Genomic DNA, 26,306 nt, shown 5'->3' with positions numbered 1-26,306 from the left:
AATTACACCCACAGGCATGTTTTTAAACATGAATATTTACTAACATAAATAGTGTTTTATAACAAAAGGCACAGATTTTCAACTATAAACAATGGAAAAATATGTACAATTTGCACATAGGGAATCAAACAGCAAGTGCACAGTTGGTCACTCCAGATTTCCTTTCCTAGAGGCTGAGACTTCTCTCCTCCCATGTCATTCCATCAGTCAGGAAGTGTCCAGGTTGTATTTCCCCCACAAGAACCGGTGCCAGGGGAGGAGTTTTTGAAGGGGAAGGCTCGAGCAGGCCAGGCTTTCAGATGGAGACGGTGCTGCCGAGCTCCTCGTACTGGATGATGAAGTAGGGGTAGCTCTGGTCGTCGTTGAAGATGACGAAGATCTGGGGCTCGAAGTAATTGTCCACGCAGGAGTCGTACAGGTCGCTGGTGATGCTCCCGGGCTCCACGGGCGGGGGCCTCCTCATGGTGTGGTTGCCCACCGTGTACCTGCCCGTCAGCACCTTGGCCAGGAACATGTAATGGACGCCCCTGGGGGAGCGCTTGGAGAAGTTGTGGGAGTAACTGGCCTTCCTGGCGAAGTAGCTGCCCTGGCCGAACATGGTGGCGTGTTTGCCGCACACGCGCGGGTCGAAGTTGTGCTTGCAGATCCCGTCCACCACGTCCTGGGACGTGCCGTGGAACAGGTGCCGCTCGTTCATGAGCCTGTCCAGCCCGGACATCTTCTTGGACATGTACTCCTTTTTCCTGGAATGGAAAACGGGAGGGGAAGGTGAGTGTTCAGCGCGGGTCGCTCGGGGAAAAGCGGCTTTGGCTACGGCTCTGACAGTGCTAGTGTCACCCTCTGGAATGGCAGAGCTAGGAGGGGAGATACAGAGCTCCCCCATAAAATTCCTACTCTACAAACATCCATCATTAAAGAACTGTATTTCCATTCTCTTACCTTTTATATTTCTCCCAAAGAAACTGGTTCTGCACTCGCAGGATTTTCAGAATCTTGTATTTGGTCTCGGGCACAGTCTTGTGGAACAGGTTATAAATGGTTCTATAGCTTTTATCTTCCTTCAGAACAGGCACTTGGATGAAGTCCTGAGATGGATCCATACAAATCCAGGTCTCAGGATAGAAGCTGGGAGAGGTAACAGCAGCAGGAGATAAGATGTGTGCGGGGTCAGCACACGGGGAGGGCGCCGGGGAGCTGCCACCCAGGGTCCTGTGGGGAGGAGAAAAGGTGCTTAAACACTCACAGAAGAGCCTCTAATCACATTTATTTCATCCCCAACATGTCTTAAAAGATTAAGCTGGAAGTGTCCAAGGCCAGGTTGGACGGGGCTTGGAGCAACCTGGGACAGTGGAAGGTGTCCCTGCCCATGGCAGGGGGTGGAACGGGATGGGATTGAAGGTCCCTTCCAACCCAGGAAGACTCTTATTGCCATTTGCACAGGCCAGATGTGGATTTGCATTTGCAGTTGGTTATTTCCCTGCCCCTCCTCTGGGAATGCTGCCCAGAGAGCAGCAGGGCTGAGGGAGGGAGCTGGGGCCAAGAACCACCACAGATGCCAGAGAAAAAACCACTTGGAACACCCAGTGAAGGACACCAGGGAGACTCTGCTCTCAGTACCCACCTGGGATCTTCAGAGTCTTGAGGCTGCTGAATTTAGGCAAGTGTGGCATTTGTGCTCACCTGCTCAGCCCTGAAGGAGCACCCCTCACTCAGCTGAGCAGCCCTTCCACCCCTGCTCCCTGGAGCTCTCCCTGCCGTGCCCAGGGCAGCCCTCGGTGCCCGCTGGGGCTGTGCCTCCCCCCTGCAGCTCCGGGGCTCAGCCTCCCTGGCAGCTGCAAGGATACATGGAACTACCTCGAAATTCCACCCAGGAGTATTTTCCCAAAGTATTTCTGTGGGAAAAGCTGCCACTGACTCTGGGACCAACCCACCCAGAAAGCCCTGACGGAGCCTTCCACCAGTGCCTGGCCAGGACAAGGTGGATCCTGCCTCCAAGCCCCACAGAGGGCCAGAAATGAAACCAAACATCAACATTTCTCCCACTATTCACACATCACCTACAGAACTGTCCATTCAGGTTGTGCCTCTCTGAACATTAAATGCTCCCAGTGATTCAGGGGCCTGAAAGAACCGTGTGCCCCCCAAGAAATAGTTTAATGTGATTTTCTGACTGCAGGTGGAGATTTTCGATTCTAGAAAAAAGGTTTTTTGGAGAAAAAAAAAAAGAGTCTATTTTTAAATCAACACGTTTGATTTGGATCAGAGAGATGGGAAACTGTGGCAGCCCTCACATTTTTCAGGGCAGAAACACTGAAGTGGTCATGTGGTTGTCACCTGCTGCTCAAGGCCAAAACCAGCCTCCCCTTCATTTGCATGGACTGACTCAACTCAAAGTTCTTCTCCCTGGTTACTAACAGCTGAGCAGAAACCCAGAAGACAGATTTTTATAAGAATTATTATTAAAATAGCAATTAAATATCACAGTGTGCACTTGTATTTAATTTGTTTTTCCCCTTTAATGGGTAAATGGGTAAAAAAATGTTATTGTAGGGCCTCAGTCACTCCCACTGGACTGGAAGACCAAACAGAGATTTCCAATGCCATGGATTATTAAGGCATCAAATCCAATAAAAATCCTGCAACCCTTTATGTACTTGGTTCAGTTCTCCTGACTAGTGTAAAATATTTATATTATTTATTCTACAGGGGAAGCAATTAAAAAGTCAACCCCTGTCATCCACTATCACCCACAGTTTCTATTCCAGGATTCTTTCCCAATTTTAGAACAGAATTAAGCAGGTGGGAGGGAAGGAACAAATCTCAGGTATCACTGTGTGGGAAGTGGAGGCAACAACTTAAGGACAGATCCCATGAATATTTAAACTACTCTTCTGTTCTTGCTAAGAACTGGTGAATTCAGGTGAGCATGACAAGGCCCTTGGACCAAGAGAACAAGACTGAGGTCTGGTGCAGAGCAGAAATATCAGAGCTGAGTTTGGGGGTTTGGTTGGCACAGACAGCTCTGGTCAATCCCCTGGGAGTGCAGAGCCCTCCAGGCCCAACAAAATCAGTGGGAATTGCATCATTTTAGCACAGCACTGTGGCAGGACAGTCACAGGCAGCAAAACACCAGAACACCTGAAACCCTCCTTTCTCACCAAGGTGAGAGCCAGGGCTGCTCTAAACAGCCAGCCCACCCTTGGTTTTTTACCTGCACCCTCCAGTTTCTCTTTCAGGACTTGGGGTTTCCCTCCTGTAAAACCACACCTATAAATGTTCCCAACACCACGTGTTTGGCTGTGACCAAACCCCCCCTCCCCTCGTGACCAGGTGGGGTGGGGACTCTCAGGAACCCCAGTGCTCCCAATAAGCCATCAGGGAATGGTTTGGGTGAAGGGTCTTAAAGCCCCTCCAATTCCACCCCCTGCCAGGGGCGGGGGCACCTTCCATGGACCAGGTTGCTGAAAGCTGGACAATAATTTGGCAGACCTGGAGTACACCCAGTGTTCTGAGATCCACAAGGTCCATTATAAATCTGAATAACAGCGAGGAGTTCCTCAGATAAATGTTATTTTGGAAAGTGGAGAAAGCTGCACATAGGACCCAGATTTTGAATTTTTCCACCCAGCAATGCCTGTTTCCTTGTCACATCTCAAGAAACACAGTTCTCCTGGACAGACCAACCCGGAGAACAGAGGGAACTCCCATTTTCCCGGGATACCTACTGCAGGAAGGGCATCAGCACGACGCAGGAGCGCAGGAGGGGCCTCCTCTTGATCTCCCTCCTGAAGCAGGCGTTCTGCTGGAAGCCATCCTTGATGTTGAGGATGTACTGGTTGTGCCAGGTCACAAACCTGACCTCCTTCAGCCCCCGGCACGTGGCCTCCTCGATCAACCTCACCACGGGCTGTCCGGGAGAGACGAGGAGAGGAGAACACACACGTGAGAAATGACACCTTCAAAAATTAGTGCTTCTTCTCTATGCTACAGAAACCCAGCTCTGTAACTTCTCACACCTCAGACAACCTAAACTTGTCATCTGTGGTGCTCTGTGCCCAGCTCTCTCCAGCTCTTGGGTTTACCTCAGCAGGTATTTCTGGGACTGCCAACACAGATGAAGTTTTATTCAAAATATCCTGTACAGCTCTGACCAGCCCAAGGGCTGCACTGGAGGAGCATGTCCTGCCCTACCAGAGCTTTGGGGACGGGGGAATAAATTAAAAACTGCAAAGGTAAATGGTAGTGGTGTTAAAAAGGCAGAAGAAAGTTGTCTCACTGTCTTTAAACCAGATTTCTAGGGCTTAGGAAGGGCTTTGCTGGCTCTGACGGGGCTGGTTTGCTCTCCAGTGTGACAGCCTGCTCAGCCTCCACGGCTCTGATGTTTTCAGGGGTAATTCCAGTCACAGAATCACAACCCAGCCCAGCAGAGCTGAGATCTCCCTTTCTTGCTTCCTCAGTTCAACGCTGACCTTCCTGATTCTCTTCCTCACCAATAACTCCAAGGAACTTGGCTGAGGGTTGGAGGAGGCAGCAGAGCAAACATGTCCATAGATGTGACACACTGCACAGAGCTCTGGGTCACAGCCCAGCCCAGGGGAAGGTGGGACATACCTCGGAGTACTCCCTCCAGCCAAAGTGGTCCCTGCAGAAGTACTTCCAGAGGGTGAAGCAGCTGGAGCTGGAGCCGGGGCAGGACGGGGTGCACAGGCGCCGCATTTGGTCAAACTCTGCAGTGTCGTAGAATTTCATAAGGTTCAGATCCACACAGAACTCCTGGCCCCTGGGGAGAACGGGAAAGACGGGATTCTCACCTCCTGTAATCCACTGAACCCACGGTGTTCACAGAGGGACAAAACCCCAAACCCAGAATCCCAGAATGGTTTGAGAGGGTCCTTAAAGCCCATCCCATTCCACCCCTGCCATGGGCAGGGACACCTTCCACTAGCCCAGGTTGCTCCAACCTGGCCTTGGACACTTCCAGGGATGAGGCAATCACAGCTTCTCTGGGCAACCTGTGCCAGGGCCTCACCCCCCTCACAGCCCAGAATTCCTTCCCAATATCCCATCCACGGCCCTCTGTCCATGGGAAGCCATTCCCCCTTGTCCTGTCACTCCAGGCCCTTGTAAAAGGTCCCACAGAGACTCTGTGACAGAGGTGGGAACAGAGATTTCTGAAGAACTTCTCCTCACCAGCTAACCAAAAAAACAGGTCTCTATTTATAAATTAAAGCAGTTCAGTGGAATTATCTGCACTGAGAGAATGAGCACACTGAACTCTCAGAACAGGGCACACAACCCCAAATTTGGTGCTGTACAACAGCACAGTTCAAAATAAAAACTCCACAAGCACTTTCAACAGCACTACCTGGCTCCTCGAGTAAGTTATATTTGCTCTGTCCCCCAAACTGTAAGAACAACACAGAGATATCATGTCTTTGTGACACTGAACCCAGTAGGTTCCTCGGCTGGCAAGTTGTAACACCGATGTATTTTTATAAGAGGGATGTATTTTTTAGATGAATGCAGCCTGCTAAAATAAGGCTGTCTGGGCTCTTCCTTGCACCCTTCCGGAAGAGCTTCACCCCGAATCCCCCCGGGCTCTTTCCCTTCAGCATGACAAAACACCCTGAAAATGCTATGTACAAACAGATGAGCAGAGAAATATGTTTTGTAAGCTCTCTGAAAACACGTGTGGTTTCGACCCCTCCTGCCGGGTTCGGGGACGTGTCAGGAGTTACCGCAAGCAGGTTCAGAGAAGCAGAGAGGCGGCGGCACGGGGGGCCCTGCAGGAAACCAGGGCCTGTTCCCAGCAGCAGGGCTGTGGCACAGCTCAGCTCCGTTCCCAGCATGGCTGTGGCACAGCCCAGCACAGCCCAGCACAGGTCCATTCCCAGCACAGCCCAGCTCAGCTCCATTCCCAGCACAGCCCAGGACAGCTCCATTCCCAGCACAGCCCAGCACAGCCCAGCACAGGTCCATTCCCAGCACAGCCCAGGACAGCTCCATTCCCAGCACAGCCCAGCTCAGCTCCATTCCCAGCACAGCCCAGGACAGCTCCATTCCCAGCACAGCCCAGCTCAGCTCCATTCCCAGCACAGCCCAGCACAGCTCCATTCCCAGCACAGCCCAGCACAGCCCAGCACAGCCCAGCACAGCTCCATTCCCAGCACAGCCCAGCACAGCTCTGTTCCCAGCACGGCTGTGGCACAGCCCAGCTCACGCTCAGGGCTGAGGAAGCTGCTGATTTTCTCTCTGACTAAACCAGTTCCTCTCTCTGCAACAGCAACAACCTGGTGGCCCCCCCTCCCCCGGGGCCACGGTGGCTTCAAAGGGCCCAACAGGTAGGGTTGTGCTCAGGGCTGACGCTGAGCTCGGTTACTGTGGGACACACAGGTCAGGCAGCCGCGCTCTGCTGACCCCAGATCAGCAGTATTTCATCTCATTTGTCCACCTGTTTGAAGCTGTAGGTGAGGGAATCACCCAGAGCTGAGTCCAGCTTTGGGTGAGGGACCAAGTGTTTAAACTCCTGCATGAAACCCAACTTCACTGGAAGTACAGTGTCTTCATAAGATCAGGGAGAGTCACAGAATCATTTAAACTGGAAAAGCCCTAACCACTCTCTAGCACTGCCAAGGCCACCACTAACCCACGTCCCCAAGTGCCACATCCACAGGGCTGTTCAATCCCTCCAGAGATGGGGACTGCACTCCAGCCTGTGCCAGGGCTGGACAACCCAAAAAACAGCTTCATTTTTAAGCACAGGTTACTGAAATAGGAACAGCAGAGCTTAAGAAAACAGCAGCCAAAATTTGCTCCCATCAAAACCCACAGCGGGAGGAAGAACCCAGGCCCAGGGAATGCTCCCGAGGGATGTTCATCAACCAGCTCCTCCCAACAGAGCAACAGCCCAGAGCACTGAGCAGGACTGGGCTGTGAGGTGTGAGAGAGGCACACGGGAACCCCTGCACGGGGCAGGAGCACAAACCAGCCCCAAACAGCCTGAGCCTCCCTCTCAGCACTGCCTCATTGTCCTCAAACCCAGGAGAGGGGCAGCAGGTGCCAGGGCAGGAAACCAGTTCCATATTTGACTGAATTTGTGCCCTCCTCACGTCACACTGCTCCTCTCTGTGGTGACCCTGAGCTACACGGGAGGGTGAGACGTGGGGAAGGACAAAGGTGCTGAGGACACGTTTCCCTCTGAGCTCAAAGGCTCCATCAGCAGAGGGAAAAATAATCCATCAGGACAGCAGTGGCTTTGCTGCCATTCCTATACTTATTTTTAAAAAAGTTAGAAAGACTGGTTTTCCTGACTTTACAACTGGGGGTGCTTGGAAAAGCACTTTAATGGAATTTTTGCTGTGAGGGGGCCCAGCTTGTAAATCTGAAACAAATGCTGGCACACTGGCCCACATTTTATATATATATATACACACACATACACACACACATATATAAACAGCTTAGATGAATGCCTGGCAGGGACAGTAATAATGAAAATAGACCACTGTGCTCTCTCCCATCACGGTACCATCTCTAGATCAGGAAGTCATTGAGGCACTGCTGGAAGAGAAGAGACTGTACCAGAAGTATGTTTGTTCTTCCCAAGAACCCACTGTTGGCCACTTCTGAGCACGAGGTACTGGGTGGTCCTCGGGTGAAGCTCTAATTTCTAAAAATCCATAGCAATGAGGGTGTTGAACACACTCCCATTTTCCAAGGATTACTGCATGTGCCACATTTCCTAACTGAACTCCAAGTTAAACCTGTTTGCAGGGGAGGACAAACACCTGTCTGGGGCAGGTTGCTGGTTCCAACCCCTCCGGATGGGGATGTGTTTGGGAGAGTTTTGTTTGTTTGCTGTAGTTTTTGTATCAGTAGCTGCTCACAACAGGGGGTGGGACTCGGTGACCTTTAAAGGCCCTTTCCAACCCAACCTATTTATGTTTTAGAGGAACACAGGTACAGCTCTGAGTGGCTACAGAGCTGATACAGGGAGGGACCTTAAAGCCCACCCAGTCCCACCCCCTGCCACGGGCAGGGACACCTTCCACTAGCCCAGGTTGCTCCAACCTGGTCTTGGACACTCCCAGGGATGGGGCAGCCACAGCTTCTCTGGGCAACCTGTGCCAGGGCCTCACCATCCTCAAAGGGAAGGATTCCTTCCCAATATCCCATCTAACCTTGCCTTCTGTCCGTGGGAAGCCATTCCCTGTGTCCTGTCACTCCAGGCCCTTGTCCCAGATGAATGTTCCACATCACCCCTTACAGACCCAGCTTCCCAAAGAAGCTCCTGTGGTGGCTCCTGTAGTGCAGCCATGCGACTACAAGAATCACCTCTGCAACGATTACTCAGCTCAAATCCCTCCCGATTTCAACAAACGCGAGCACTCACGAGGAAGGAACTCCCCGATCGCTGCTCCTGCTGAGCCAATAATTGCCACGGACTCTTTGTGCTCCTCGCCCCGGGATGGGCAGGCCCTGCCCCGCACTGTTGCTGCAGGATCACCCGGGAGCAGCTCCTCCCGCCAGCAATCCTCGCAGCAATTACAACCTTTGTCTCAGCAAGGGCTGCTTCGCTGCCCCGAGCAGCCGGGAACAGCCTGACCCCGACCTGCAGCCAGGTGACAGCTGTTCCCAGCACCGCAGCCTGGTTAGCGACTGGGAACGGGAGGAGGGATGTGGGAGTCACTGCCGCTCCTCCACACTCCCTGCTTCCCGAGATTCGCACAGCTACGAGCCAATTAGTTTTATTTCATATGCAAATGATGCTCTGAAGTGGTGCAAAAAGGAATCCACTGACGGGCCGTTACACAGCACAAGGCAAACACTTCCAAAATCACTTCACATGGCTTTTGTCCCTGCATTCCTCCGAGCAAGGAATTCAAAGCAGTTCTAAACCCCCCAAACTCAGGCAGAGGACTCTAAGCTGGGTCCCTATCTCCGGTGTTATCACCGACACAGCCTTATCTCACTGTGGCAGCTGTTTGTATCACACAGAAAACTCCTGAAATTTAACTGTTCGATGGGCCAGCCACCCTGAACTCCCCGAGTGACCGAATGACCGCTGGCCAGAGAGGCTGTGGTTGCCCCATCCCTGGGAGTGTCCAAGGCCAGGTTGGACAGGGCTTGGAGCAACCTGGGCTAGTGGAAGGTGTCCCTGCCCATGGCAGGGGGTGGGAATAAGGTGGTCTGTAAGGTCCCTTCCAACCCAAACCACTCTGTGGTTCTGTGATTCTGTGACTGAAATGCTCCCACCGTGCTCTGGATGATTTAACCCCCTACAAGCACATTCTGACAGCACAGGAGAACAGCCATCCACGCACACTGGAACGAAGGAAAACTGGTTTCCTTGTCCCCAGCCCAGAGCACTGAGTGCCACGGCCAGGCCTTCCTGGGACACCTCCAGGGCTGGGCACTCCAAACCTCCCTGGGCAGCCCCTGCCAGTGCCTGACCACCCTTTCCAGGGAGAAATTCCTCCTGATGTCCAACCTGAGCCTCCCCTGGCACAGCCTGAGGCCGTTCCCTCTGGTCCTGTCACAATTTCCTCTGACCACCCAAAGCCCATGAATGGGGACTCACTGACTGGCTCCAGGCAGGGTTTGTCCCACTGGGGATCCACCTGCTTTTCCCTGACTGGAGCCATTTCATTCTGGCCTTTCTCTTCTACCTCGAAGGAGCCATTTCGCAAAACTCTCAGAAATTACAGGAGAAAGAAAGGAAAAGAAATCAAAGCGAGAGGCTGTTGTGTCAGGAAAGCTGGGATACCTTTTTGCCAAGAGAAAGGGTGGAATTTTCAGCCAAAGAGGGGGGAACTGACGGGTCAGGAACCACAGAGTTGTTTTAAACAAATCCTTGTGTAGTCCACGATGACGTTGCTTGTTTTGAAAAGCAACATGTGCATGACCGGACAGGTGTGTGTGTGTGTGGGGAAACCTGCTCAGCTCCTCAGCCAAGTATTTCCCCTTAGCAAAGAGCATCTTTAAATATCCCGGTGTGGGTATCTCCTGCTGGGAAGCAGCACTTGGCATTGCTCTCTCCAATATTCCACTGAGAGCTGGAACTTCTCCAGGACCTCTCCTCACATCCATGGAGAAAACTGAGGGCTCCTGAGTATTTAGACCTGCTTGAGTTGATATTCCCCCATTTGTTTAGGTAGCTGGGTATGGGGCTCTGCACACCTGGCAGACTTAAGAATGCAATTAATATAATTTATGATGAATATTCAGTTTGAGGCCAAGCTGTAAGAAGTGGCTGAAGAAGTTGCATTACAAAGTAACTAAACAAGGCTTACCACTTCTCCAGTTAAAGATCACATTCCCTTAGGTGACAGGCAACAACTTAATGCATATTTTACACCACTCACCTCAGTAACTTATCTCCGTCATTACTCATCTCGATAATTAAGAGGCAGGACGGTTTATATAAATAGCTGCTTGAAGAACATCCTAATGTCGAGCTTAGTCCCTAATTGAGCTGGTAGCCAGCACTCGGTGGGGCAGCCCAGCTCCCCTGGGGCAGCACTGGGTGCCACTGTCACACCTCCACTCACGTAACCCACACACGGGAGGGCAAACAGGGCCCTTCCCGGCCATGCCAAGTGCTGAGCAGGCGTTTCCTGCCGCCTGCCCCGGGCAGACAGGCCTGCAAAGCCCGTCTGACCACGGGAGATTAATGGCTTTAACAAACAATGCCGTCACCATGGAACGCGGGGCACGGGGAGAGGCCCCGCTCCCGGGCTGCCAGGGGACACCACGCACACGGGGGCAGCGGGTGGCACTGACCCCCACAACCCACCCCCAGCAGCCCCACCAGGAGCAGAGGCACCCCCAGCCCCAGCCCCCCGCACCCCAGGGCTCAGCAGGGTCTCCAGACACAATGGATGCTGCATAAGGAGAAACCGGTGACAATGTGCAATAGAACATTTACCTCCTGCTTCAAAACCAAAGTCTGAGCCTGATACTCCTTAAAACTTAAAAGTCTGGAATCAGAAGCTCTAGTCAGCTTCACTCCTAGGGTCTCACTGACACCCACACACATGGGGATTGAATACACAACAGAGCTACAGAAACAGCCACCTGGGTGTTCCACAACATTGGGTATTATAAATTTATAACAGTTTCCCAACCTTGCATTGGGGCATGATTTGGTAGCACCTATTCAAAGACCTTCGCAAGGACTTTTAAGAGAAGGAAGGAGAGTGCAGGCTATGGAATTAGCAGCTCAAAGCAGAATTTAGTTAGAAAATGCTGATGTTAAAATAGTTTATGTCTTTGTAGGCTGCTTTTACCTGAAGAAAACACATCATAGAATCGTGGAATGGTTTGAGTCAGATAGGACCTTAAAGCCCATCTCACTGCAACCCCCTGCCATGGGCGGGGACACCTTCCACTAGCCCAGGTTGCTCCAAGCCCTGTCCAACCTGGCCTTGGACACTACAGGGATGGGGCAGCCACAGCGTCTCTGGGCAAAACCTGTGCCAGGGCCTCCCCACCCTCACAGGGAAGGACTTCTCCCCAATATCCAGTCTAAATCTACACTTTGGCAGACACCCACTCAACTCAGAGTCAAGCCCAGCCTGTTCCCAGACTGTCTCTGCTCCATCAGGCTGAGCTCAGCCCGGCACTCCGGGGTGTCTGAGCCCACGCAGCTCCTGCACCTTCCCTCACAGTCCCTCCCAGAACATCATGTCTCTGGCACACACACCCCAACCTCCTCCCAGCTGGGTCAGACAGACTGAAACTCCGTGTCCCAGGAGCCCTCGAGCCCCACCAGGCTGGAACCTGCCCCGGCGCCGTGGCTGTGCAGCACCTTCCCCGGGCTGACTAAGCCATGACCAAGCATTGTTCCCTCCAGCATTAATCATTCCCAAGTCCATCCTTCGGAACACGTAGCTCATGTGCAGGGACGGATTTGGTGATACAGCCTCTAGAAGAAAACTTCCTGCTCATCTGCACAGAGCTCAAACTGAAATTGCTTCGTGGGTTTATCTCTGCCTTTGCTGCTTTGTTTTCAGAAATCATTTCATATACTTGGGGAATCTGAAGTTTCTCTGTTGTAAAATACAGCAAATTTTATCTGCTATGGACTTATAAAAGATTTTTAAAATATGATTATTCCCAATTACATATAATTCTTATTCCCTACTTCACATTCACTCTCAGTGTGGGGTATCATTTTCTGGTATTGCCATCACTAAAAAGGCCCTGGCACAGGTTGCCCAGAGAAGCTGTGGCTGCTCCATCCCTGGAAGTGTCCAAGGCCAGGCTAGATGGGGCTTGGAGCAACTGGGATAGCAGAAGGTGTCCCTGCCCATGGCAGGGGGTGGGACTGGATGGGCTTTAAGGCCCTTCCAACCCAAAGCAGTTTGTGATTCTGTGAAAAAGATTGGATTTAGTGCCTAATCCAATGTCAAGTTAGGTGAGAGTAAAGACTAACATTGACTTTAAGCACTACATTGGGTTACTGGTGTCTAATGAGAAATCTCAGTGCAGTAAATGAAAATAAAATGTTAAGGAAGCAGGGATATAATTCCTTCAGGAAGTGGAAGGAAGGAGAGGCAGTGAGCACAAGCCCCAAGGACTCAGATGGCAAAGGCAGTGGGAAGCCTTCACTACACAGGTGTCTGAACTGGCAGGAGCTGCACCAGGCTGGCAAACTTCTGTCTTATCTGCCCTGCCCCATCTGCACTGTGCACTTCCTCCAGAAATGAAAAATAAAGCAGCCTGCACCCTGCACCAGCTAGACCTGGTGAACTGTAAACATGAGCCTCCCCACTGCTCCTCAGAAAGGAACCTGAGTGTAAAAGCTGAAGAAGTTTCAGCTCTCGAGCCCACACTGGTAACACAACCAGGGCAACCCAGCAGCTGTTGGCTAATTTTAGACAATGAGTCGATAAACACGACCCTGCAGAGGAAACAACAACTTCTAATAACTGCTTTAATACTTGAGGTGTCAGCTTAGAGATGATCAGCATTTCTGCTGGTGTTGCTCGGGTTGTTCTCAGGGAATTAGCTGAAACACCACCATTTATTATCAGTGACAGGACGTTTCCAAAGGACTCCACTGAGCCCCCCTTTGATTTTGGCTGCTTGGAATGGAATGATGAAAAGTGTGCTGGGAGTGCACAGTGTATTCACAGTGACAGAAAGCAACTGCTCTGTCATCTCTGGCCCCAGCCCTGCCAAGGCTCTGTCAGGCTGCCACTTTCTCTAATACACAAAAAAGACTAATTAGGAACGTCAAGAACAAGCACAAAATTCCACAACAGCCTCTGAATTTCTACAGAGCCGAAGTTTTCTTATTTCACATGCCCCAAGTCTCTCAACTTCAAGGAATACTTTCCAGATGCCAAGTAACAGCTTTAATAGGTGCACACGAATTTTCTGTTGAGGGAAACTTGTTGGATATTAATCAGGTAACATCATCCCATGGTTTATAACACACTTGGATACAAATATCAGGAAAAAAAGAAGGCACATTCTGTTGGATTTCTGCACCCTTCCTAGCAAGGGAGTAAATTCAGTTACCTACCGATACTTGACTTTGATCCTGTCGTTGTCAGGGTTGCAGTAGAGTCTCTCCAGGTGCTCCTGGGAATCGTTGGTCACACTCTGCCAGGTCTGGGTTGCTGTCCTCCTCACCTGCCAGTGATAGGGCAGGACCGTGTGATGTTTGGGACAGTCACTGCCATAAACACAAGTGCCCTGGAGAAAATCCACGCAGATCTCGATCCCGTCCTCCTGGTGGGTGTGATACTGCAGCTGGTTCAGGAGCTCGAACACCAGGTCCAGAGAAGCCTCTTCACTTTTACCCTGGAATATCCCAGCACTGAATTTATTGCTCGGGTTCAAGTTGTACTGCACTGGACAGCTGTTCTCCTGGAATAAGCCAGACGTGCAGCTTTCCAGAATCTTGTCAGGGAACAAAGGACGAGCTGCACCATCGCTGGCACTTGGGTGCAAAGGATGATCCTGGAATGATTCATTACCATTATCAGCAGCAGTTCCAGGAGTTTCTGGGGAGAAGCCTTGCTCTCCTGACTGGATGTCCTGCTCGGGATGCCCGGGGGAAGGATGAGCTCCTGGCAACTGACCCTGCACATCTGCAGCTGTTGGCACCAGCACAGTCACATTATTTTCCGTCTGGGGGCAAGAAGTACCGAGGTCCAGAGTCTTTTTCACAGCAGGTTCACATAAATCACTGTGGCCACCACCCTGGCCCCGGGGCACAAAGACCCTCTCCAAGGTCCCAGCTCCCAGCAGGCTGGTGAAGATCGGCCGCAAAGCCCGGAGGGTTTGTGGGTCCAGTCTCTTCTGCACTTGCTGCTTCTTCTTGAAGCAAGGCTTCACTGGTGGTATCTTCTCAGACAGCCTCAGCTGAGGAGGAAAGTCCTCTGAAGGAGGGCACTTCATCCCTGGGCAGGGAGCCTGGGGCACCACGCACGCTGGCTTGGGTTCGGTGTCCATCACGCACAGACTTTGCTCTCTCCAAATCACTTTCAAATGTCCCAGAGCCTCCCAAGAATCAATCTAGGGCAGAAAGGAAAACAAGACAGTTAATCTCTCTAATTGCTCATGGTTGACACGAACAAGATCACCCCTGGAGAGGATTTCGAGCCAGCAACAGCAAACTCCTCCCCTCGCTGTGACTGCGGGGAGCCCTTAGGCACGTAAAGCATGAAAACAGCTAAACTCAGGCTAATTAATCCCAAACCCACACTCCTCATCTTCCCGCACATGAAGTCTCTGAGACACTCAGGCACGAACACACAGTCCCCCGAGGGTGGGCAGGAAAGGGGGATGGTCCGACGCCTCCTCCTTGTCAGGATGTTCAATAAACAAGAGCACTTTGGTTCATTATATTCCACAAAAGCCAACATGACAGCGCTCGTTCCTGTGCCTCCCTCACACCCAGACCTGAGGAGCATGAGACATACAGCCCCGAGTGTCCTCAGCACACTCCGGGCATTCTTGCACCATTTTTTCCCCCACCACAGAGGCAAACCCACACATTCCCATTCCAGTCGCTCGGATCCTCCCTCGTACCACCTCCCACCTCCACCAGCAGCATCGCCAGAGAACCGCTGGCTGCACATAAACCCAGGGCAAACTTCGTACAGACTTCGGCAAGGGCCAGGATTTAATCCTGGGGGGGGTTTCAGAGGAATTCCAGCGCTTCCAGCCTGTTCCTGTTGCCGCCCTGTCCGTGCCCTGACCCTCCCTCTCCTGTGACTCAGCTGCACCGTCACCCTGCCGTGACACCTCTCGCCCGGGCAACAGGAATTAAAACCGGGCACTGCAGCAAACTACAGGGTGATAGTTACTCAGGAACTGAGAGAGAAATTGTCTGTAAGCTGCAGAGTTATATTTTTTTAAGGCACAAATAAGCAGTGTGTCTCGAACGTCACCAACAGCAAGCACCATGCCTTTTAATCAGCAATCCTGTACTATTTGATTATATTTAATTAAACCCTCTTCAATCTCGCCCGTAGCCTCAACGCTCAGACTGGAGCACATTAAGGATTACTTCCTGGATAAATGCATCCCAAGCAAAGCAACTTCTCATTTTCAAACAAAATCCCAGAAAACAGAGAAAATTTGGCAATAATTTCTTACTACTGACGATTTGCTCTGGAAAATTTCTCACTGAGTCTTCCTCATTTTGGAACATTCATTAGCAAGGCTTTTCCATTTCCCTGGGAAACAGCACGTCAGGATTGCCAGGAAAAATAAAAAAAAGTTGTATCTCTCCGGTTTTTCCATTTTTAGATTAAATTTAAAGGAACTGGTGTATGTTTGCCAGTTAAACAAAGTCATTGGTTTATCTGTTATTCTTCCGCAGACATACCAGGCAGTTCTCCTTCTAAACCACCAAAGGCACCTTCAAGTAACTCCAAAGGCAACTCCGAAGGGAACAGGATGTTTCCCTTCATCCAGCCCAGGTCTCAGAGCCCCAGCAATGAGCAAGAGGATCTCCCAGGGCTCAAGGAGTCCCTGCTGTGCCGAGGAGCTGAGCAAGTGACTTCTGATCTCGTTCAGGCATATCCTTGCTGCTATTTCAACATTTACATTTCTCCCTTGATCAGCATTTAAGTTTCGCTGCTATTTTTAAAGAACTGCCTTAGCGAGCAGAGTCGAATTCCCCAACGCCTCTAAAAATAAAGCAGCGAGAAGGATGAACGCGAGGCTTTGCCGGCATTCCCGTTCCAGCATTCCCCCATCCCAGACGAGCCGCTGCCGTGCCGGAGCAGGATCCCCGGAGCGATGCTCGGTCGCTCGCCGCGTTTCACAGCCGAGACGTCTCGGTGGGAGGTTTCGCTCCCCCAGCGCTCGCCATCGCACGCGAGCCGCCCCTCCTCTGCTCGGGAAAGCCGCTCGGCCGGCTTTCACACACCCTGAACAGCCAACGCTGCGAGCGGCAGCCCGGACACAGCAGCACGGGCGGCGGGGGCCAGCCCAGCCCCGCCGGCACCTACCGGGCTCCCTCGGCGCGGCTGCCGCGTCCCGACCCAAATCCGGGGGATCTCCGCACAACGACCCCTCTCCTGGCGGGGGGAAGGATCATGAAAGAGGTGAGAGCCGCCGGCGGGGGGACGAGCACCTGAGCAGCAGCGCCCGCAGGCTGGGGCGGTCCCGCCGGAGCGCGGGGGGTCCCGGGCTCAGCACCGCCCCGCCGGGGGTGTCCGGCCGCCCATCCCGCCGCCTCCCGCCCCGGCTCCCTCTGCTCCTGCTCACATGTTCCCCGCCGGTTTAAATATCGCTGCCGGGAGCGCTGGCAGGGCAGCGCCGGCCGGGGCGGAGCCGGGCCGGTCCCCCGCCCCCCGGCCGGTCCCCGCGGGGTCGGTGCGTCCCGGCCGAGCCCGCCCGGCCCCGCCTCGCCCCGCTCTCAGCGGGCAGAACCGAAAGCGCTGCCCGGGGCCGTTCCCCAGCACCGACGGGGCGAGAGGCGCCTTCGCGTTTCATTTATCACGCACCGAGCGTTTCGTTTCAGGCCGGCAGGGAGGCAAGCAGGGAGGCAGGCAGGGAGGCAGGCAGGGAGGCAGGCAGGGATGTCCTCGGGAGCGGCGCTGCGTGCGCGGGGCTCGCACGCGAGCCGGGAACACGCCGGGAACGAGCCGTGTCAGCGCCGGGAACGGCCCGTCCTCAGGAGGGCACGGACGGCACCTGAGCCTCCCGCAGCTCCGAGCACACGGGGCGAGCGGCCCCGCCTGCGCTCGGCGGTGACTAAGAGGCAAAGCTGGGGGGCCCCTCCCGACCAAAGTCACCCTGACTCAGCTCGGCACCCGCACGCACCCCCTGGCACGGGCCCTGCTCCAGCACCGTGACACACGCGGCAAGAGCGAGCGTCACGGGGAACAGGCTGCCCAGAGCAGCTGGGGCTGCCCCAGCCCTGAAGTGTCCAAGGCCAGGTTGGGCTTGGAGCAACCTTATCTAGTGGAAGGTGTCTCTGCCCATGGCAGGGGTGGGATGAGACGAGCTTTAAGTTCCCTTCCAAGCCAAACCAGTCTGTGGTAACACACTACAGGCAGCCACTATTTATTTACCCAGTATGTTATAGGTGGCGCTGGTTCAGAGCGCAGTTGAGCTCTCTTTGTCCCCGGCCGTGGCCGTGTCCCCGCCGGGCTGTGCGTGTGTGAGAGCACAGCAGGGCGGCTCAGCCGCTCCGTGCAGCCCTGACATGCCTCCCTGCTGAATCACCGCCTGTTCCCGGAGCAAACCTCCACAGCACCCGGCCAGACATTCACACGGACACCAGCCACAACCAAGTGCATCTGCAGCGCTACCTTGGCCAGATAAAGTAACTTATAAAGAAGTAAACAGCTTCAGAAGGTAAAAATTATGTTGGATAGGTGGAACATCTATTATATCATTTGCCCAGAGAAGCTGTGGCTGCCCCATCCCTGGAAGTGCTCAAGATCAGGTTGGACAGGACTTGGAGCAACCTGGGATAGTGGAAGGTGTCCCTACCCATGGCAGGAGGTTGGAATGAGATGAGCTTTAAGTCCCTTCCAAGGCTAACCATTCTGGGATTCCACAACTCGTGTTCTTGTTTCAGTTTTAAAGCCATCTTTAGTTCCCTGTGCTCAGTGACTTTATGGAATTACACATACAGAATATACAGGCATATGGAAAGAAACTCATTTTAAGGTGGCACAGGCTGCATGGTGCACTTGGAAAATGCTGCACAGCTGTGTTAATAATCCAGGCAGAATATGGCACTTCTACCAACAAATTACAGAACTGGAGCTTCGCAGAATCGCAGAATCCCAGACTGGTTCGAGTTGGAAGGGGCCTTAAAGCCCACCTTGTGCCATGGGCAGGGACACCTTCATTATGCCAGGTTGCTCCAAGCCCCGTCCAACCTGGCCTTGGACACTTCCAGGGATGGGGCAGCCACAGCTTCTCTGGGCAACCTGTGCCATACCACCCTCACAGCCAAGAATTCCTTCCCAATATCCCATCTCACCCTGCCCTCTGGCAGTGTGAAGCCATTCCCTGTGTCCTGTCACTCCAGGCCCTTGTAAATAGTCTCTCTCCAATGCAGTTGGAGAGAGAATGACACAACAGAGGCTCAGTAAAGGTGGCATCTGTATCTGCAGGAGCTGAAAGCAAATTATCATCTGTAAATTAATTGAACTCTTGAGTGTCTGAAGCACCAGACGCAGCCCCAGAGCCTGTCTGGCCTCGGCGAGCAGAGCGTGGCGGGGCAGGGTGAGGGCGATGTGTCACATCCTCACCGGGGACGGAAGCTGCACACACACACGTACTTATCTGCCATCACCAGAACAGAAATTACCGCTCTGGAATAGCTCATTTCACGCATGAGATATAAATAAGAGGCACATATGGCTGAACGACACACTGGGGTGGGCACAGCTCCCGCTGCAGTGGGAGTGGGAGGATGGACCCGGGCAAAGATGGAGGCTGGAATAACCATCCTGCTCCAAACAAATGTATAATTAAAGGAAACACATCACAGCACACCAGACCCTCGTACACCCATTTCAGAGGCTCCCACACACAAATATAGAAAGAAACTCTGACCACCGTGAAAGCATGATCTCATTTTTAAATACATGTTTAAATCTTAAGCAAGAGAATGAAAGCTTTAATTATTTCTTTCAGATGGTAAACGGCACCGGAGTGAATGCAGCAATTTACAGCTCTGCCTTGCAAATCCAGGATAATCAGTATGCACACTTGATTTGGGATGAAAGAGGGGAAACATCTGACTTCAATGTTTGTGCTAAAACAACAAAGTTCTCAGGCTCCAACACATTTTTTTCTAGTGACGGAAACCTCCTTTTCTACCTCAACCTTTGCACAATGAACATTCTTCACTCCCTACAACACATCCCAGGACAGGAAGCTGATTGTCCTTTTCTGGTGTTTTATACAAGTCAACAAACAGCACTGTGCTGATGACTAACAAAAAGCCCCGTCCAGCCTGGCCTTGGACACTTCCAGGGATCCAGGGGCAGCCACAGCTTCTCTGGGCAACCTGGGCCAGGGCCTCCCCACCCTCACAGCCAGGAATTCCTTCCCAATATCCCATCTAACCCTGCCCTCTGGCAGTGGGAAGCCATTCTTCCCTATCCTGTCCCTCCATCCCTTGTCCCCAGTCCCTCTCCAGCTCTCCTGGAGCCCCTTTAGGCCCTGCAAGGGGCTCTCAGGTCTCCCTGGAGCCTTCTCTTCTCCAGGTGAGCAACCCCAGCTCTCCCAGCCTGGCTCCAGAGCAGAGGGGCTCCAGCTCTTGGAGCATCTCTGTGGCCTCCTCTGGACTTGCTCCAGCAGCTCCACGTCCTTGTGCTGTTACTCCCCAGGGCTGGAGGCAGCTCTGCAGGTGGGGCCTCACCTGAGGGGGCAGAGGAGCAGAACACCCCCCCCTCCTGCTGCCCACGCCGTGGGATCATGGGGGGTTCTGGGTGCCAGAGCTCATGGCCAGGTCAGGGTACATTGAGCCCACAAATCCTTCTCCTCAGGGCTGCTCCCAATGCCTGGATTTGTGCTTTTCCATACCAATGCCTGATGACAAATGCTAATCACCAGCAAATATCACACCAAGCCCTACCCTTGTGCCAGCAAGCCAGGGTGGGTGAGCACCCAGGGACGAGAAAGGTCAGTCATGCAGACATTTATTAAAAGTTAACAGATGGGAAATGAGAACCTCTGAACTGCTGGCTGTGTTTCTGTGAAGGTGGAATAATGCCACCAATGTCACTAATGAAAAGGAAGAGGGAGGAGGCAGCAAGGCTTTATTCACACCTGTAGCCTTGGCTGGACTGACACCTACTGGGCTCCAGCTGCTGAGCTCTGTCCTGGGGTGAGGAGGGCAGAAATGTCACGGTCCAAACGCGTCAAGGTGAAATTTTCTATTCATTAGACTCATTCATTAATGAATTTCTATTCATTAATTTTGTTCTATTGATTCATTCTGTTCATCTCTGTAGCTCCCGTTCATCAGTGAAACCTTCTGAATCCAGACCCAACTTCTACACTTGCAGCTGCCAGTAACCAAAGTCACTGCCCTTGTCTCAAATTCACTGTCTTCAAATATCTTATACCAGTAGCTAAAAGTTTTAAAAGCACAGCATTCTGTCTTTGAGCTACTGAGCAGATTTCAAAGTTTGGTGAAAACAGCATTTCTCAGGAAACCAAATGGTACATTATACAGGAGCATCACCACACTTATGGTTATTTCACTATCAGATCATCTTATCTCAGGAAGTGATTTCTGATGCATGAATCTGGACAAGCAACACTATTCAAAAGTGGGCTCTTTTCCTGGAAATTTGTTAAGAGTTAATAATTTCTGCAGAGGTATTTTACTGTCCCAGTCAAAGGATGGACCTCGACCCTTGGCCCATGTGCAGCACAACACCTCAATGCTCCCAGCACATCAGGACAGCAACAGTATCCATGGAAGCTGAATCATTACTAAGAGTTCACAATTATCTTCTGGAACAAGAAATCCTTTATCACAGAATAGAAACAGAAAAAAGTGGTATCAGTCACACTCAAATGAGTGGTTTCTCCAGAGCTCAGCTTTCTAGATGGAGTTTCCTTCTGCAGCTGTACCAGTCTGAGGGGAAAAGCAATGATGCTTCACAACTAAAACAACAGTATTTTAAAAAACCCTCTAAACTTTATTTTTAAAATGCATGTAGTGAGCATTTGCAGGGTATCAGGCAGGAACTGAGACCAGGTAACACAGTGCACTAAAAAGTAACAGACTGGAGAGATGCTCTGGGGTATTAAACTGTTTAATTAAAGCATCCATCCAATTCGGAAGTTGGTGTAAATACACCAGTTAATACATAAAATGAGTGAAAATATGCCCACAGTGGCTCATTTGGTTTAGGTGGCATTTTGCTGAACTGCTGCACCCTCTCGTGGAAGTCTCTTAAATCCATGTAAACTGGAAATTTAGCTGAGGCCAAGGCAGCACTTACCAATCCTTAACTAACACAAACTGAATCATAAAAAAACACTGAACTTTTGAGATTTTTTAAGGATGATTCTGGAACACTCAGCAGGTGGATCCTGCCACCAGGTAAGCAGCAATGTGTGGATGGCAGTGCTTTGTTCCTTCTCCTTTAGGCTGACTCCTATCTAAACAGACTGGAAATGTTCCTTTACAATGCAATGTTGGTGAACTAGGATTTAAATTCTTTCTAAAACCACCAGCTAGTTCTATCTAACAGACAGATAGTTTGCTATCTCCATGCAAATGAAGTCCATTCTTCAACCAAAAATTCCAACAAATTAAAAAAGAATGCCTGGAAGGTGACAGTACTGTGTGTTTCACATCTGAAAACCAGCTAAGAGCTGCTCCCTGGAGCAAACCTTTAGTTCCCCAGTAAACACTGGTTCCATAAAGAGCTGCAACACCCTGGAGAAGCTGAAAGTGTGAATGAAGATCTCTGGAGATATCTCTGGAAAAGGTCAATCCTTATGTATAAAAGGCAGAGGCACTGTAAATTTGACTGCCCTTTCTCCCAGGCTCTGCATGATTCAAACAGCAAGGAGGAAAACGGGAATGTTCACACCTTAAATTGAGAATAAAATAAATCAGAGGGAGAAATCAATGCTAAATTCAACAAAACATTTTTCTTCTAAGATGCAGGAGCTGAAGAAACAAAATGTGCAGCTCAGGGAGAGCTGGGTGGACAGGGGCTGCAGAACACCTAAATAAAACCACAGTCTTGGGATGGTGCAGGAAACAGCCAAATGCCTGCTCTGTTCAGCAGCTGTTCTTGGAAACAGCCCCAAGTGCCTGGGAGTAGGAGATGCTCTGCTCTCATCCCAGAAAGGGAATTTGCACTTGGACATTATTTCTTTGCCCAAGAATTCTGTGTGGGAGCACGCTAGGAATGCTTTATTTCTAGAATTCACCACTCTGTGTTGCTGAATTCCGCATTCCAGGAGGGGATAGGACACTGCCTTGCTAATTCTGTTCAGGGGTTTTTTTCTTTCATGTTTCCTAAGGTTTTTTTGAATTAGGAAGAAAACTTGGTAGAATTTTCTCTAACCAGATCCAGGCTGAGCCAGGTGGAAAACACTAAGTCTGTTTTCTGTGAATGGACTCATCTCCAACCATTCAGAAGACGAACAGCCAGAAATACCCCCTTTTATTCCCTCATCCAAACATTCCTCACATGACCCTTCAGCTTTACTTCATCCTTATTACTTTAGATATCAGCATTTTAGGAACATCAGCACATGGATGGTCAACTCTTCTGACTACACATTATAGGCTAAAATTGTCCTGTGGTTGAAGTCCAGATGTTTGCCAAGCTCAAGGCTCCAGGAACGGGAAACCCTGGAGAACTCCCAGGTGAAGAGTGGCACCAGGAGATCCTCCCACACCCTGAGGGATGGAGCAGCAGTGGTGGGTGGGTGCCAGGATGACACAGTGCAGACTCAGAAATCCCATCTGGCTGGTTCCCTCCCACTGCCAGGGATCCAGGCTGCTGAACTGGACTGGGATAATCCCACTGCAGATCACCTCACACATCCCCGGTGTGAGGACTGTGGCAGAACCCCTGATCTGGGGCTGGAGAGACCCAAGCTGAGTGTCTCACAGGGAAACAACTCTTTGATTGCCTTTATATCATGGTTATTTTCCAAACAGTGCCTCTGATACTGCTTTTCCAAAGTGTGGTCCGTTCCAGGCTCTACCTGAGCAAACCAGCCCCCGAATCTATTCCTAGACACGATTTCGTTCACTTGGTCCACATCACAGGAACCTTAAAAATGCCAAAGAAGGAAACTGGAGCAGATGAGACCATTTCAAGACATCAAAAATGGGTCACATATGCTACACTGAGCTGCCTTCACATACAGCAAGTGTCCTGGAAATCCAGCAACTCCCAGCTTTTAGAAATTGTAGGTACCTTTTTTGGGGGCTACATTCCAGTGGAAGGTGTCCCTGCCCGTGCCACGGGGTGGCACGAGGTGAGCTTTAAGATCCCTTCCAACCCAGACCATCCTGGGATTCTAAACCTGGGAACTGATTTGGCTGGAAAATAATACAGATTACGGCTCCAGTTTTAAACCTCACACACCACAGAACGTTTCAGGAAAATCACAGCACACAGGAGAACTGGAAAGCTTCTCACCCACCCAGTTATCACACAGAGGGAGAAGCTGCTCAGCTCAATGAGTGCCACGAATGCTCATCCAAAGGAGGTTTTTCCTTTGTATTTCAACAATCTCCCATCAGCTGATTCCAAACTCAGCACACTAATCCCTTCCTGCATGATAAATTCCATGGGCAGGGACACCTTCCACTAGCCCAGGTGGCTTCAAGCCCCATGTAACCTGGTCTTGGACGCTTCCAGGGATGGGGCAGCCACAGCTTCTCTGGGCATCCTGTGCCAGGGCCTCACCACTCTCACAGGGAAGGGTTTCCTCCCAATATTTAATCCAAACCTACTCTCAGTTCAAGCCATTATGATTCATACTAACACACAAGATGACAAACACTTCGCTAAGGAGCAGACATTTCCTGTTAAGCACCTGCCTTGGAGATTCTACCTTCCAATCCAACACAAAGGTGTTTTGGAGTCTACACTTCCCACAGATAAACAGCAAAATAAAATAAACAAAATAAATCCTGCTGGGAAATGTCACTGCCCTCATTTAAATTTTTCATCTTAGTCCAGCTTAGAGATTTAGATAAAGTTGAGAAAATAAAGATAATCGATGTACTGCCAGAATATTTATCACTGCCTCTGTGTTTCAGGAAGAAATTTGGTAAGAAACCTAATTCATAAGTTACAAAGACAACAGCATTTATTTTCCTATTATCAGGAGATCTTTTGCTGTTGGGTCACAGAGCAATTTTTCCTCTGATTTTGACGCCTCAAGTTCCCAACAGCTTCTGAATGAGGATTCAGCCAAGATGCAGATTTAGGCACTGAAACAAACCTTGGAATTGTTTTGACAGAAGCTGGTGGCCCTGTTTATTTTTGGGGGAGTATCTACGACGCACTCAGAGCACGAAGCTGCAGTGAGAGTCTTGCTGCACACACTGTTCTGCCTGAAGCCACAGTTTGCCAGTGCCAGGGGGTTTCTAAAAGCAAAGTGCTCATTTGTTTTTTTTCAAGAAAATCTTTCGTCATTCCACTGCCTAAAACAATGTCCTACTTCATCCTGATGCAGGGACAGATGGTCACTGGGCAGACTTTCTTCCCAAATGATGGCATCATGCCCATGTAAGCCCAAACCAGGAGCAGAGGGACAGTTACAGCCCACCACAACACACGTTTACCCAGATGAGCAGAAGGAAGAAATCTGGGCAAGGACAGGGACAGTGATTAATCTGAATCCTGAAATGATCTTAATATTCCTCACGGTTTCCAACTACTTTATAGAACTCTAACCATGTTCTTTAATATGAAAACTCATATGATTGGTAACATTGATTAAATATGATGTTACCTACTAGAATCAGGCTGGTTTGGGTTGGGAGGGACCTTAAAGACCATCCAGTTCCAGCCCCTGTCATGGGCAGGGACACCGTGGGTTTAACATGTTTTACCAACAAACCAAGACTAACCTCCACTCCCGTTGGAGAACCCTCCTCAGCACAGATTTTGCCACCTAACAGGCAAACAGCACTTCCCACCTGTGGAAGCCAGACTGCTGAAATCACTTCAGAACAGGTTAATTCCTGGAGGAGGCCAAGGCCAGGTTGGACAGGGCTTGGAGCAACCTCGTCTAGTGGGAGGTGTCCCTGCCCATGGCAGGGGGTAGCACTGGATGAGCTTTAAAGTCTCTTCCAACCCAAACCATTCCACGGTTCCGTGATGAGGGGGAAGGCTGGCTCCCTACCTTCTGTGCACAGGGATGGCCCCAACTGGTACTCACAGGTGTTTCTGCTGGTCCTCAGAGCTCCTGTGCTTCATCTGATGGGCTGGTGTGTCCACAAATCCAGCCTGGGAATCCCTTCAGGAGAGATATTTCCAAGCCTGAGGGCAGGTCTGGCTGGCAGAAGTGTAACTCCCATAGCTGCCTGCAGATAGCACGACATTAGCAATAAATCCTGTTAGCACACTACAGCAACACACTGAGTCTGAGAATCCACGCTTGGCTTGGTCTTGGAAATTTATTACAAAGTCAAAAAGCAGAGTCCTACTGCACCTAAATGTTTTACAAAGCTCTATTATAGTGAGTTAATTTTGATCATATTTAACCCCATTTCAATTTAACCTCATTTCCAGGGAGCATTTCCTCATGGTGTGCACCTTGTGTGTTTTCTCGGAAGCAGAGAACACTAGTAACTGGGGGGAATGAATGAATAAATGGGAAAAATGTCTTTAATTAAATTTTAGGAACACATATACTTTGCTAAATGATGTTTACACCAAAACGCTAAAAATACTAAGAGTAATGTGCTGTCCAGGGGCCAAGGAGTTCTTCTGCTGCAGTCAGCCCAGGCGTGGGGCAACGCCTGTAACCACGGGCAATCCCTCCACACCCTGCTGCAGGACACTGATGGTAATCCTCAAAATTCCTGCTCAAAATTTGTTGTCACAAATTGCAGAGGGAACACTAACAGAAGTGAAAAGCAGAGCCCTTTGTACGGCCGGCGTGGAGCGAGGAGGGGGGGAGCAGGGAACGGCTCTAAGAGCCTAAAACGAGACAGACACGCTCTCCCGTGGGGGCTGGAGGGTGAGTGGAAAAAATCTCCACTGCTTCCCGGGCAAAGTGTGCCAGCCCGGAGGGATCCCCCGAGAGGACTCACCTGCCTCGGCCACCGGGGGGCCCGGCGCGGGGAGCGGGGCTACATCGGGGATGGG

General features: G+C 51.0%; 1 protein-coding gene across 6 annotated transcripts; it reads right to left on the bottom strand.

The window, feature by feature from the left end:
* On the bottom strand, window positions 1-26,306 carry LOC113992891 (TCDD inducible poly(ADP-ribose) polymerase). 6 transcript variants are annotated; one of them, XM_039389973.1, is made up of 7 exons: window positions 26,252-26,306; window positions 25,375-25,519; window positions 13,532-14,529; window positions 4,612-4,780; window positions 3,726-3,907; window positions 940-1,209; window positions 1-743 (listed from the first exon to the last, which is right to left on the bottom strand). In XM_039389973.1, the coding sequence occupies exons 3-7, from the start codon at window positions 14,464-14,466 to the stop codon at window positions 296-298; spliced, it is 2,004 nt and encodes a 667-aa protein (XP_039245907.1). In that variant the 5' UTR covers window positions 14,467-14,529; window positions 25,375-25,519; window positions 26,252-26,306; the 3' UTR covers window positions 1-295. The 6 variants fall into 6 exon arrangements, with proteins under 6 accessions (XP_039245907.1, XP_039245908.1, XP_027586406.2 ...); XM_039389974.1 differs by lacking the exon at window positions 26,252-26,306 and having other exon boundaries at window positions 25,339-26,223; XM_027730605.2 differs by lacking the exon at window positions 26,252-26,306 and having other exon boundaries at window positions 25,375-26,223.

The sequence above is a fragment of the Pipra filicauda genome, unplaced genomic scaffold, assembly GCF_003945595.2.
Source record: "Pipra filicauda isolate LSUMZ 115617 unplaced genomic scaffold, ASM394559v2 scaffold78_size3787270_pilon, whole genome shotgun sequence".
Taxonomy (NCBI): Eukaryota; Metazoa; Chordata; class Aves; order Passeriformes; family Pipridae; genus Pipra; species Pipra filicauda.
Note: the sequence above shows the minus strand (reverse complement) of the source record. Positions and strands in the feature narration are given on the sequence as shown.